Source organism: Barbus barbus (genome assembly GCF_936440315.1).
Source record: "Barbus barbus genome assembly, chromosome: 41".
NCBI classification, from domain to species: domain Eukaryota; kingdom Metazoa; phylum Chordata; class Actinopteri; order Cypriniformes; family Cyprinidae; genus Barbus; species Barbus barbus.
The window spans coordinates 7,208,920-7,224,372 of record NC_136719.1 but is presented as its reverse complement, the minus strand read 5'-3'; the positions used below and the strand labels follow the sequence as shown (position 1 = coordinate 7,224,372).

Sequence of the window (15,453 nt, the reverse complement as noted above, 5' to 3'; positions counted from 1 at the left end):
AGTTACAGATGAAATGTTTTGTGCAGCACCTTAAGCTTTAGAAGAAGTGCTCTGTTTCTCTTTCTCAATCTTGACGTCCCAGCAGACTGTGGCAAACTGATTGTGTTAGGCCTCTGACTCTGAAGATTGGCCAGTTGACAAACAAGAGTGTCGTCTCGGAGAACATTGACATTGATTGTAATGCCAACAAACAGCATCTTCAGGACCAGAGCGGGCTAAATGGAAGTGCGAGTGAATCTTATGGCAAAACACTGAAGTACAAACGAAAGGCCAGTCACATGCTCAGCATATAAAGCATTTATTTCATGGGCGCAGATGCAATTTTTTAACTGGGGGGGACCAAGCTGTCAGCAGTCCAATTGGGGGGGGGGGGGGATTCTCTCTTCTCTCCACCGCTGGAAAGCTGCTCCGATATATATTTACGCTGATCCTACCTCTTGCCTGATCGTAACCCTTCTTTTTAATGTTTTGTTTCTCTGATATTTTCCTCTTTTTTTTTATCTGCTATCTCTCTCTATATATAGTCGATCTGTTAATATCCGTCCTGTGCACTCAAATAGAGCGCTCTTTTCTGTCAGTACAAGACACGCCCCCTTACTGCTGATTGGCTACACGTGTTTTGGGATTCGGTCAGACACTGCGGTCAAAGGCGTTTTTCAAAAATGGCTTCATGCATGTGGCCTGGCCGCCACTACTTAGGCTACTGTACATAGCAGAAACCCTGATTAATCCTCCGTGTACCGATGTTGCCTGCCGTAAAGACAGTGAGTGGGACGGATCGGGTCACTATGAATCTGGGGGGGGGGGGGGGTCATGTCCCCCCAGTCCCTAGTGCCATCTGCGCACCTGATTTATTTAGAATAGATGAATCAGGTTAATTTTGTCTGCTTTGTGAATAATGCATTGTGCCTATGCTAGCAGGATTAGCTAAGTGGTGCATTTGGTGTTTTTGGATCATTACTCAGCCATGACAACTGATTTAGACCACCTGTGTGCTGAATCCACAACCCTCAATAGGATCGATTGATGCCTTGAGTATGAATATTGACCGTGCTCTGACAAACTGAAGCCCCTGTATTGAGTGCAACAGCAGGCCAGTCATTCACCCAGATGCTGATCAATAGCTCTGAGGGGAAAGGTGACTGATCATATGATACTCTACAGAAGTGAAGGAGACGGAGAAAATGAGCACACATGGGAAAGTTACATCTATTTCGCAATTTCACACAATACATTGTGCTAGATGTATTTGTGTCTAGCAAAAGTCAAGCAGTTAGCTTAGCAACGTTAGCCACAAACCCAAGTGTTATCTGTCAATTATGACTATCAGTGACTACGTTTACATGGACATCATCTAATTATTTATCTTTTTCTAAATAAGGCAATATTATCATTAAGGTGTTTGCATGAGTTGCTTTTAGAATATTCCTTTCCTGTTCCCGTTTTACATGTTATAGTACATAGCTCGATTAATGGCACACGTCATTACGTCCCCATGTGACGCCATCCGACCTCCCCTCCAGAATTTCATGTGTAAACATATAATTCGTCTTCGTTATGATGCCATATACAGTTTTGGGTGTTTCATTTTTAATTTTATGAAAGCTTCAAGTGCAGTTAAATATTTTGTCATGCTAGACGTGCAAACAGATGACGGCGTTCTTGAAGCCATGCTTTTTTGTTTGCGTCAAACGGTTGATCAACCCCTTGTGTATCCTGTCGCAAAATGTGACGGTAATAATGTGATTAAGGTGTGTACATGTCTATTCTACTTCAATAATGCAACTAAAATAGGAATACTCCATGTCTTAATTCAATTTGTGTTTACTTTGAGAATGACTTTAGCCGGATTAAGTTAATCAAAAATTCTGTTTACATGATAGATTCTTGATCCGAGTATTGTCTTAATCGTGTTAAAATTGGAATATTGTTGTCCTTGTAAATATACTCAGTGATGTTATCTTAAAGAACCCATTTCCACAAATAAATCAGTAGTGGATAAGTACTACTTCACTTAGATTCTGAAGTGCGCATCCAATAGACACTTTTCCATTGAAGTGCCACAACTGACATTACAGGTCACATGACAAAGCCAACATGGTGGATATAGTAAATACTGATTTCATTCATACTGCTGGGGTCCTGTGAAATCAATTAGATTTTCCCCCAAATTCTGGTCCTTTTTTTCCCCCAAATTCACTTCTCTTGTTTTAATAATTCAGTTCTGCCCCCCCCCACCCCAATTCTCTGTTTTCCATTTAAAATGTTTTTTTTGATTACCTTTTAATGGTTTGATTAAAGGACACATATTAAGGGCACCTCTCTACTAGATATAAGTCTCAGGTGTCCCCAGAATGTTTCTGTGAGGTCTCTGCTCAAAATACCCCAAAGATAACTTATTATATCACTTTGAAAAGGCCTATGAGTGAAAGTGAAACAGCTGCTGCTCCCCGCCCCTTTTTCCAGAATAGGGCTGCCTTTACAGCTAAAAAACCATCTGTTTGGTTTTGGTTATCATGTCTATCATGCTGAAATCATGCGTTTTAAAGTCACATCAGTTTAAACTTCTGATATACGGTTTTCTGAATGCACACATATAGAAAGTGGCTGCACATGGCATGTGAGTACAAGTTCTCGTTCACACACAAGTTTATGTCAAAAACACACATAGGTTAAAAAACACAGTCGGTTATGTCTGTGAAGGTAGCCAGCTGGGAAAGAAATTGCATGTTTTTATAAAATCTGTGTATTAAATGACAGCAGCGTAATATACAGTACCTACTGCTGTCAACTATTTATTGAATTTATACAACTTTGTATTCGTAACAATTTTAACATAATAGTACCCCGTGAAATGTTTCATCTTTTCAGAAATTCTGAGTTGTCTGATATAATTTTAACTGGATTCTGTGTTTTATGGTTGAATATTAAATATAAAAAACGGTGGTGATCAAATGAATGCGTGAAACAATGCATGAAAAATTATTTAATCTTTAAAAATGTGATCCAGTGGAAATGTAACAGTTTCTTTTATTTTTGACAAATAAAAGTTTTCACAGTTCACGTTTACCATTTAAAAATGTTGATTTTGTGTGATTTCTTAAATAATGTTTTAATAATAGTAATACAATTTATTATTATATTGAGTTACTTTAGTTTCTAAAATGAATATTCCATCATTTCTTCAAGTAAATCCAAGTTTTTATTTTGGCGTGTTATAGTGAAGACCTTTGAGTCTGTGTTTTCATCAAATGGTGAAATGCTGGGGAAGTGACTCTCGGAGCAGCTCTGAAAATGAAGTTTATTTGTTCATGTGCTCATTCAGCAGACACTGAAAACACCTTGAAAATCACGTGTGCTTGAGGATGTGTAGCAGATGAAACTATTCCGCTCATTTGCACAGATGAACATGCAGACTTCATATTATTTTTTAGCAAAGTTTGTTCCTCATGAAATGTAGTAGCTGCTCAGACATCTGGCTACTTTAAATAAGGTGTGCCCTTTGATATGCCCCGCTCAAACTTCCTATTTGAAGAGCAAATGCCATAGATGGTTTTTAAATTGTAGAAAGTTCTTCAGAATAGAGATATCCAGGTAAATATTCCAAAAAAAAAACTTTCACTGTTCAAATGTATGGGAGATCCCCTAGTCGCCATTGTCTTTCCACATGCTCCTCTCTTTATCTGTCTCTAATTGTCTCTTTGACCTCCTCCCCCTCCTTGAGCATGTGTGAATTATTGATTGTAGAGTGTGATTTATCTATGTATGTGCCGGGGGGCTTAGAGAGGAACAGGGGGTGGAGTGTGCTGACTTTCCGCTCCTCCTCGTCTCACCTTCACTGTTAAAGGACTAATTATAAATATGAATGCAGAGATCAGAGTACTCTCTCTCCATATAAGCACCTTTATGAGCTGTCCAGTGGAGGGGTTCCCATAGCAACCCCCCAAAATTATGCAGCAGAAATCAAGCTATTGTGAAGGATATGGTTTTAATATGCAAAACAAGGAGGAGGGGCATGCATTTAAGTGAAGTGATGATGATAAATAAGAACATTCAGATCAGTGCAGATGTATTCCTCTGTATTGTTGAAAAAAGTAAAAAAATCGAAATAAATTCTGCTGCTTGTTAAATGTGCTTATTTAAAATTGAGCTAATTCTAGAATTTTAATTTCATTGTGAGCAGTTAGAGAGAGGACTTTATAACTTTAGGTAAACACTTTGTGTTTGGACTGCTGCTTAACAATATTTTTGTTAACGTAGCGTTGTTGAAACTGTAAAACTTAGCGTTTTGTCCGTTCATTTACACAATATTTTGCTAGCCTGAAGACACCAACTTTTGAAAACGGGTTTCATCATCCAAGTTTTTGAAAATGTTATCATCTCCGTGTGAACTACGAAAAATCATATTTGTTAAAACGGTGACGGCGTACGAATTATGTGTTCAGACTATAGTTATGTGCGCAGATGCGTAATTTATTTTACATGGTGACATAGCCAGCTACTGGCCTGGCATGCATAATACAGGGTTTTTAGTTGTTTTCGTGGATCTATGTGGATCGTTTTGATAATTTTGCCGTCTTTACATGAAGATTTTCAAAAACGCAACGGAAAAAAAAGTCTGTTTTTACTAAATAATTGTGTAAACATGCTCTAAGTGTTATTTAATGTGTTTTTGAGAAAGATACTCTGAGCTTTGTCTGAGGCACTTAGTAGCAAATAAACTAGATATTTGTGAGCAGTTTTGTTTTCTGTCGGTGCATAATTTGAACAGCCAGAAATTCTAATCACAGAATTTACATGTCTAGTATTTTTCAGGCCTTTTCTGTACAATTGCGTGTTGAAAGTGAAAATGAAAATTCACCCCATCAATCTAAACATTATTGTGAACGATTTATTCATGCATGTAGTATGTGTCAGTTTTACTCAATTTCCCAGTGAAAATGGCCAACTTTTTTTTTTTATGCTGGACTTGTCCAATCATATTGTTTGTCTAAACTGCCCCTTTTTTTTTTACAATCTACTTCAAGCTCGCATTCAGATTTTTAAAAACCATGCCAGCCAATCATGACTTTTGTGAGCTCAGGCATTAAAGACTGCAGTGCGCTTATAATAAACAGAAAATTATTGTCACTTGGTGTAGACACCAATATAGCTATCGTTTTTGGTGTGAATAGACCTTTGCGTGTCAGATTGTCTGTTTCTGTATAAATGCAGAGGTCTGCAATGTGGACCAGACCTTATGCTGATAGTCAAAGGTCTGGTTATGTGAAGCTAAACAGCCTGTAGACATCTCCAGGCCTCCAGATGCATGTGCATTATCATTTCAGCTCGTTCAGTTCTTCATTGATTTCCTGCTGACCCTGAGATCACTGAACTGTGTAAATCTTCCATGTGCTGGGGCTTGAAAGGGAGAGAGCGTGTTTGTATATGCAATGCACATCATGGATAGATGGCTTTACTAACAGCAATAAACAAGCCCCCACTATGTTTCTGTTACTGGACATATGTGTTAGTCTTTTATATGCAAAACTCCTCAGTGCAGAGATGTTTGTCAGTATGTCATTAATGTTCATTGGCTCAGAGTTCACAGGTCTGAACACAATTCACTGGCTGAAAGCTGCTGACTGTGTTGTACAAGATGTAATCGCACATTGTGATGTTCTAATTAACGGCTTTATCAACCGGACAGCTGACAGTGATTGGAGCAGTTAATTACTGCAAATAAAGATGAATTATGATGGATTTTACAATGATGAATGCCACAGGGACTTAATTACAACACACTTTGATTAAAAACATCCTGGCAGCTGTTGCAGTTTTGCTGTGGCTTGGAGAAAAAATGCAATTGTAGCATTTAGCTTCAAAGGGAATGTATTATAATAGTTTTTTCCAGTGTTATTATAGTCTGTGAAAAAAAAAAAGTCATTTTTCTTTGCGTTTGAAGTAATTCCCACAGATCTTGTTCAGAACAGCAATATTAGTGTATAAAATGAAAGTACTCACTGTTCAGATGCTTTCTTGCTTAAGGCATCTAATTTGTGATTTGTGATTGTCATTTGTGTCAGTTGCCGTTTGTTAAAGGGATAGTTCATCCAAAAATAAAAATTCTGTCATTTAATCACATTCAAGTTGTTTCTAACCTGCTTGAGTTTCTTTCATCTGTTGAACACAAAAGAATATGGGTATCCAAACATGGCAGTCTATTGACCGTTCACAGGGAGCTTGATTGACAGGCAATCTGACCAATCAGAACGCAGATATTAGGCTTGTTCGAGACGAACTACATTAGCCTGCCACCGGCTGGTGAGAGTAGTTGCTTGTAGTCGGGCCGGAATTCATCAAGTTGGACACTTTCTGCTCCTGTGACGCTCGCACGGTGTTTGCATACTCTATCACAGAGGAAGTGAAATAAACACAATATTTGTCAAAAACACAGACGTTTCAGAAACATTTTCATGAGCAACAGAAACACTTTTTATATACTGCTTAATACAGTGCCATCTTAAGGAGCCGCTCGTCGAGTTTAGACGACTGAGATTCGCGGGGCTCGTCGGGCCAATCAATAGAGAACTTTTCAGTGACGCGCGAAAGCACGTCCACAAGCTCAGTAGGCCGCAGAAGGTCGCGCTTCCTGGCCGCTAGGCGGGAAAGTATCAGCTAAAGCAGGCCCGAAATCCTCAGAGTCAGACGCTGCTGTGAATAACACGTCATCTAGCCCAAAGGAAATGACGTCGCGTGCCTCCAGGCTAGGACATAAATACTCATGCGCGAATTCAACCGATGAATTCACGCGCACGTTCTCAGGAGAGAGAGGGAGAGGGAGAGAAAAGGAATGGAATGACTGTGAATTGTTCAGATGTTCTGCTTTTATCATCTGAGTGATGTTTGTACAGCAGGCTTGTTATCAAGGATGGAAAACAGCCACGTCTTTATCAGTAGGAAGAATGGGGCAGAAAAAGAGGTGACCTCCCCAAGGTTTTGGCTGATCTCTCTGATGTGGGTCAGGAGGGAGGGAGAGGGGAATGGATGATAGATGGATGCAGTCATGGGTCACGGGCCAGAAATCACACCCTCATTCAGAAACACAGAGGATGGTGTGTGTGCATGAATAGTTTGATTGGGAATCGTATACAACTATACTTCTCATGCTATTTTCTCAATGAAATGCGTTCAATATCCATTTAGGCTGGGTCAAATGAAATGAAAGCAATATGTTATTTCTAAAAAAGTTGTTTTGACACAATTTGATTAAGAATAAATTGAAAATTTTTAAAATGATTTTGAAAGAAGTCTATTATGCTTACTAAGGCTGCATTTATTTGATCAAAAATATTGTGAAATATTTTTACGACTTAAAGCAAATGTTTTCTGTTTGAATATATTTTAAAATGTAATTTATTCCTGTGATGCAAAGCTGAATTTTCAGCATCATTACTCCAGTCTTCAATGTCACATGATCCTTCAGAAATCAATCTAATATGCTGATTTGCTGCTCAAGAAACATTTATTATTATTATCAATGCTGAAAACAGTTGTGCTGATTAATAATTCTGTGGAAACGGTGGTACATTTTTCCGGATTCTTTGAATAGAAAGTTAAAAACCAGCATTTATTTGAAATAGAAATCTTTATAAATGTCTTTACTGTCACTTTTGATCAATTCATCCTTGCTGTATATAATAAGGTTGTATAATAAGATTTTTATCCCCCATGTTTACTAAGTAGCGTTGTGGATTTATTAATTTAGCGGTGAACAAAAGCTCTTTTGATTGTTACTTAGGCTTTAGAGAAATGGAAAAGTTCTTTCCTTCTCTTATTGGACTTTATTCCAACCTTATTGGATTCCCAACTTCACCCCCGCTGACACACCCGTAACATCTTCTCCAAATGATTTGAAGGATTACACACACTCTTTATGGGATTAGCTCCAATTTAAACAGATGATTACCGCAGCGGATCCTAGCCTCATGGTAATCGATCAGGGACAAAAAAGGTGCATTACACAAGTTGATTTGTGGGCTAGCTGAAGCTAATCTAGGGGAAATGACTGGTTTGAGGAGCGGGAGTGAATCTGATATGATGGAGATCGGAATACTTTGCCAGGAACCTCTGCTTCATCTTTCAGCCTCTAAAAGCATTCAGCCATTCCTGCACGTGCTAATGAGTCCCACAAGTCAAGGGGAGAGAGTGTGTTCTCCTTCATCATTAGCTGTTTGAATGCATGAAACACTAAACATGCCATCTCTCCGCTTCTATTGCATTCACACGTTCTAGAGGTTTCTGTTCAGACATTAAAGTTGGTTAGTGAGAACAAAGTAAACTGTATGTTAAGTTACAACTTTCATTTGTGATTGTTACAGCCCGTAACCATTCAGTCAAAGTTTATTTAAAGGACCATCTCTTTCTTACCTTTTTATAATCTGAAGAATCTTCTTTCGCCAACAAAGAACCTTTTGTGAAACAAAGGTTCTTCGGATCTTAAAGGTTCTTTTTGGAACCATTTAAACAAAAAAGGTTCTTCTATGGCATTATCAAGCTCCTTTATTTTTAAGAGTGTATGATTCTTAAGGGTCTTCATGACATGTCTGTAACATACTTTGGTTAAAATTCCCCAATGGTTGTGTCAAACAGCACCCTTTTTACCTTGTCAAAAATAGTTTAGGAAATGGTTAAATAATGGTGCAGTAAAGTGACTATACTGCAAACAAATCACCTTGCGTGATTCATTTAAATACTGTCATTCTATAAAAGCATATGCATATGCAATAAGATCAGCTGCAAAAATAACTGCTCTAAAAAGTTATTCAGGAGACCGTTTACCATAACTTAAATAAATGCATGGTTTCAAGTTAGAAATTTTGAGTTCAGTTAACATAATGATTTTCAAAACATTAACTTAATATTGTGTGCAATTCAAACTCAAATTTCAGTGTTAATTGAATTTCTTTAAGAATTAAGTTGTCTTGTCTTGTTATCTTTAGAATTTAGGTAGTGGATGTCTAGTTCCCAGCATGCTTTACATAGGACTGGATAAGGAGAATACATGTTTTTGAAATGAAATTAAGTGTTATTCTGGGGCAGTTGTGGCCTAATGGTTAGCGAGTTGAATTTATAACCCAAAGGTCACAGGTTCGAGTCTCGGTACCGACAGGTCCTCAATGTACTGTATGTATTTTTATGCTTATCAACATTTTGTTACAAAAAATATTTTGAAAACATTTTGCACCTCCATGTTTCATTTAGTAGCATCAGACTTTGTGTGAACAGCCTTCAAATTGGTAATTCATCACTGGGCAAATATTGTAACTTGGCTGTCTGTGCAGGAGAAATGTTTTTTTTTTTTTTTCTGAAATTAGTGCTACATCACTAGAGAAAGCAGAGAAAAGGGCTGTGGCTTCCCTTTTGGCAAAAACTTCAACACCAATTCTGCACTTCTGATTTTGGCCCTCCATTGATCTGAATGTCTGTGGGTGGAATGAAAAATGCAGAAGTTTTAACAAAACAGTCCAAACTGAGTGATGATAACACAAAAAAAATGTATTTTGTGTCATCCAGCAGACTTTTTTTCTGACAAATAAATCAGTATATGTGGGTGCAGGATACAGAGTAAAATTACTCACACAGAAAAAAAATTACTCCGCTGCATTAAGATATTCATATCTGGATTTTGTTGTGCAGTGAAGGCTAAACCTCTGCCTGAAGCTCTCCAGTCTGCCATCTCAATTAGTTTGAGATCTGTATCCTCAGCCCCAGCTGACCTGACCACATTTTCTTCCATTAATCTGTTCATACTCCAGGACGACCCCAAAACCCAACCCAACACACTTCTCAACAGCCTGGACAGAATCACACTCCAGCACTGAAACCGTTCCAAAACGCCACAAGCACAATCACACCACCTGCCAAAGTCCTGATTAGCCTAATTCCAGCACTCACCAATAACAGTCTTTCCCAATTTTGGTTTCTCAAACGGTTACTAAAGCTATCAGTCGTCCGGTTGTGTTATCCTCCTGTGTGTCGTTAGAGTTGATTTGATTTCTCTCTCTAGTGGGACACTTGGACGCCATTAGGTTGTGAATGTTACATTTGGAAAGTGGTCAGTATTCAGTGTTTCTCACTGGCGAGTGAGAGTCTGCTCACTAAAAATCTGTGCTAAATGTGCAATAGTGGAACCTAGTCAACATGAAAGGAAAATTGGATTGGGAAGATAGGGTTTTTAATTGCTTTCTTTATACAAGTTCCTGGTCTTGTTCTGCAAAATGTAACAACTTGCTCCTTATCTTAATTTTTCTTTTTGGCTGAAGTCACTTAGGCTTTCAGCGGTCAAGTGGTGCTTGGTCTTTTGTAACTTTTTGTACTTAAAGGCCTTAAAATTACACTGTAAGACTTCTCAGGGTTTTTTCCCCAAATACATTAAGTATGTGCTAAAACATGGAGCTGGCCCAGAAGCAGCTTGGTAATGTTGTAATGATGGAAATATGAGGTGACTATTGAAATATCCATACTATGTGACTGAACTTATGCTTTTAATGGAGCAAGACACATCTTTCTAATGAATCGAGGTAAATCGGTGAATACATGTTTTTGTGTTATGCTGGCTATGTTGGCTTATCTCAGACAGATGAATTAAACAAAGACATGCTATATTTCACCCCAAAAAAGAATTGTGTTTGGCATAAAGAAAACACTTTGGACAATTACTCGTTTCCACTTAATTTATTTATTTATTTTTTGCTTACTGAGCTAAAATACTGAAAATAATCCTCCCAAGACAATTGAAAATTAACAACGTTTTAAATGGCTTTTTGGATACATGACATTTATTATATTATATTATGACCGCATGATTTTATGGCCGTATTAATTGAGAAAATAAATGGCATATTTGTACTTAAATTATTTTGCAACAGCAGTTGACTATTAAAATGCAAAAAGAGAAAATCTCAGTAGCCCTAAAAGCAGGCCTAATGTTTCATATACACTAAAAAATGGTGTGATTGCTTACTTTAAAACAATTTTCACTCAAGAAGTGCTAGTAAATTTCACAAATAATTACCAAAATAAATAAATATAATGAATTAAATAATAAATGTCAAGTAACATTGAAAACTGAAATGGTATTTTCTTGTAAAATACCATTTATTTTTTAATGCAAGTGTTAATTCTATATTTTCCCCTAGACATACTGCATCTCATGGGTCCAAATTTTTAATTAGGAAGTCATCACTTTCCCAGTTTCCCACTTTCAGTTTTATCTGTGAGTTTCACTATACTCTTCTCCTTTATTCACTCTCTCCCTCTCTCTGTCATTTGTTACTTGTGTTCAATGACGTCCCACCCGTCTGTTTCCCCATCACTTCATCTTCCTCATTGTATCCTTTCTTCCACTCTCATCTGTACTCATTCTCTCCTCATCCATCACCCTCTCCCTTTCTTTTTTGTCACAACCCGCCCCCACCACACTTCTCTCTCTCTCTTTGTGTGTGTGTGTGTGTGTGTGTGTGCTCCACACACTGTCCAAGATGTTCGGCTCTGATCAAGCCGTCATGGCAGATGCTTAATTGTGTCTGCCAGGTCTGTGATGTGCCCACAGTCCCACAATCCCCTGGCACTCATGCTCATATAGGGCGCTGGTCTTTGTCAGGCGGGATGCTGTGTTTCCTGGCATTTAGCTCTGAAATGTCAGCAGGACAAACAGGATGTAAATAGAAGGGGACTTGTTTCTAAGTGTAGAATCCAAGCTTTCAGGTTTATTTATTAAATTACTGACTTTGGATGGTGTCTCAGGACACAATGTCTGTTTTGATAATTCTGTGCCATTTTGGCTGAACATTACCTGAGGTTTCAATGTAGTGGTTTCTTACATAGTAATTCATAAAAATGAGCATTCTGTCATTATTTGCTCACTCTCATGTCATTCCAAATCTGTGTGACTGACTCTTACAAATACAGTTTCCAAAAGGGGATTTCAGCAGTGATGCCATAGAAGAACCATTTTTGGTTCCCCAGCAAACATTTCTTAAAAGAACCCATCTTTCTTAGAGCGAAGAGATGTATTAACCTGTTCCCACTATAAAGAACCTTTAGTTGAAACCATTGATGCCAATAAGGAATCTTTAGTTTTATAAGACCTTTATAAGAGTGTAGAACACAAAATATTTGTTCATGCTGCTTTTTTCCATACATTAAATGCAGAACGTGACCAAAAGTTTCAAAACGTATCTTAAAATAGTCCATACAGCTTGTACACTGTATATCCCATGTCTTGTGATATCAGACAATAGTTTTGTTTGAGGAAAAGACTGAAATATAAATCTTACTGTTAGCTGGTAGTTCTTAAAGGGGTAGCTCACCCAAAATTGAAAATTCTGTCATTAATTACTCACCCTCATTTCATTCCAAACCCATAAGACCTTCGTTCATCTGCACAAATTTCATGATGAAATCCGAGAGTTTTCTGACTCTGCATAGACAGCAACGCAACTAAAACGTTCAAGGTCCAGAAAGGTAGTAAGACATCGTTAAAATAGCCCATGTGACATGAGTGGTTCAACTTTAATGTTATGAAGCAACGAGAATACTTTTTGTGCGCAAAGAAAACAAAAATAATATGTGTCATGGTACCATCGTGAATGCGCGTTGAAGACTGACACAGAAGAGAAGAAATTGTTGAGTATACTGTAGTTGTTATTTTTGTTTTCTTTGCACACAAAGTATTCTCATAGCTTCAGAAAATTAAGGTTGAACCACTGATGTCACATGGACTATTTTAATGATGTCCTTACTACCTTTCTGGGCCTTGAACGTGTCAGTTGTGTTGCTGTCTATGCAGAGTCAGAAAGTAAATTTTTGTGGAATGGAAAAATTCCATGCATAAATGAAACCACAGATGAAACCCAGTTTTTCAACAGTGTACATGATGAATTAAACAATATTTTAATCTCCATCGTTCTATTTGACATTTAATTGGCATTCATGAGTGCAGAAAGAGTGGAATTCAATAACATTTTGAAACAGGGTTGTTTAATTAGACCGACATTAACGTTTCCATTTCATTACCATCTATCACACAACATTATTTCCTTTTGCAAGCAGTGCAGGTTTCCATGTCTTTTCGTCTTTCATCATCTCACAGTATGCAGTCACTGGCCCGCCAGCTCCCAACACGCACCACACTCTCACTAAATTCTCATTAATTGCACCTTTACAGCTAGTCTCACAGGAGGCGGCGGCGGGACACGGGGACCTGTCGGTGAATCGCCACCCTTCTGTTCCACACATTAGTGAACTATGTCCATACACTCTTGAGTAAATGCATGCTAGAATGATAAAAACAAGTTGTTTGATGTGTGAGGAGTTTTAAGAGCCACTTGAAGATGCTTGATGATAAAAAAAATGTTCTTTTTAAATCAAAATCTCTCTGAACCACTTTATGATGTGATTACACACTGTATATTTGTTATCTTTGCATTGACATGCTTATTTATTTCATTTATTTAAACTCTGGAACCACAATAGATGTAAGTGTAGTTACAGGAAAATCCTGTAAGATACAGATATAATTGTACATATGTCTTTTGAGGCTTCTTTTTTCCACTGGCTCCAAATGTGTGGCAATAATTGAAGTTTTGAAAGGTGTTTAATGTTGCGTTTGAACAGCTCCAGATGTTTCTACAGTATCAATATTTCACAGATCTTCTGAATTTGAAAGAATCATTACTGAGATGTTCTGGTTCTTGCAAAAAGTGTTTTGCGGTTTAAGAGTTTGACACACAAAAATCTCTTATGTCAAAAATACTTTGATAGTCCTTCAACTGAAATAATCAAAGAATAAAAGGAAAAATGATCATGCCAATTAGTTGTCACAACATGCTTTAAACTTTTATTCCAAATCGTTCCTCATCTGAATCATTCATCTAAATATATGTCCTCTCATCTCTTTCTCTCTCTCCAGATGGTGGCATTAGAGAGGCAGGTGTTTGATTTCTTGGGCTACCAGTGGGCTCCTATCCTTGCAAACTTCTTCCACATCCTGGTTGTCATCCTGGGCTTGTTTGGCACCATTCAATATAGACCTCGCTACATTGTGGTGGTAAGTTCTGCTTTTAATTCATCTTTACTATGATGTCCTTGTAAATCTCTAAAAAACTGTTCGGGTCACATTTTAATCACCAAAATTCAAATGGAAGAAATTAAGTTTTGATTATTCTCAGTTATCATTCTCATTAGATTCTCATCTCATGAATATGGAAGCTTGTCATTTTTTCCCCTCACAATTCAGACTTTTTCTTACAAGATTATATCTCTGAATATATCTCAGATATGTTTCCTCAGAATTATGAGTATATAACTCATAACTGTGAGATATAAACTCGCAATTGAGAGGAAAAAACTGAATTGTGAATTAAAATGTGAAATTACCTTACAGGTACATCTCAAAAAAATTGAAAATCATGACAAAGGTCAATATTTTTTATCACTCATTTCAGAAAGTGAAACCCATATATTATATAGATTCATTACACATATTTCAAATATGTCAAGCCTTTATTTCTTGAAATGTTGATGATTATGGCTTACAGAAAATGAAAACCCCAAATTCAGTGTCTTAGAAAATTAGAATGTTACATAAGATCAATAAAAAAGATATTTTAAACAGAAATGCCAGGCTTCTGAAAAGTATGTTCATTTCTATGCACTATATACTTGGTTGGGCCTCCTTTTGCATGAATTACTGCATCAATGCGGCGTGGCATGGAGGTGATCAGCCTGTGGCACTGCTCAGGTGTAATGGAAGCCCAGGTTGCTTTGATAGCGGCCTTCAGGTCATCTGTATTGTTGGGTCTGGTGTCTCTCAGATTCTCTATGGCGTTCAGGTCAGGCGAGTTTGCTGGCCAATCAAGCACAGTAACACCATGGTCATTGAACCAGCTTTTGGTACCTTTGGCAGTGTGGGCAGGTGCCAAGTCCTGCTGGAAAATGAAATCAGCATCTCCATAAAGCTTGTCAGCAGAAGGAAGCATGAAGTGCTCTAAAATTTCCTGGTAGATGGCTGCGTTGACTGTGGACTTCAGAAAACACAGTGGACCAACACCAGCACATGACATGGCAGCCCAAATCATCACTGACCGTGGAAACTTCACACTGGACTTCAAGCAGCATGGATTCTGTGCCTCTCCACTCTTCCTCCAGACTCTGAGACCTTGATTTCCAAATGAAATGCAACATTTACTTTCATCTGAAAAGAGGACTTTGGACCACTGAGCAACAGTCCAGTTCTTTTTCTCCTTAGCCCAGGTAAGATGCGTCTGACGTTGTTTCTGGTTCAGAAGTGTCTTGGTAGCCCTTTTCCTGAAGACGTCTGAGCGTGGTGACTCTTGATGCACTGACTCCAGCTTCAGTCCACTCCTTGTGAAGCTCTCACAAGTGTTTGAATCAGCTTTGCTTGACAGT

General features: G+C 37.9%; 1 protein-coding gene across 2 annotated transcripts in view; it reads left to right on the top strand.

The window, feature by feature from the left end:
• The window catches only part of LOC306860149 (sodium/potassium-transporting ATPase subunit beta-1-interacting protein 3-like), a 65,298-nt gene that overhangs the window by 9,096 nt on the left and 40,749 nt on the right, over positions 1-15,453 (top strand). For both annotated transcript variants that reach the window (XM_079401701.1, XM_079401702.1), the window contains exon 2: positions 13,955-14,092. In XM_079401701.1, the coding sequence (XP_079257827.1) occupies positions 13,955-14,092 (138 nt within the window). The remainder of the gene's footprint in view (positions 1-13,954; positions 14,093-15,453) is intronic.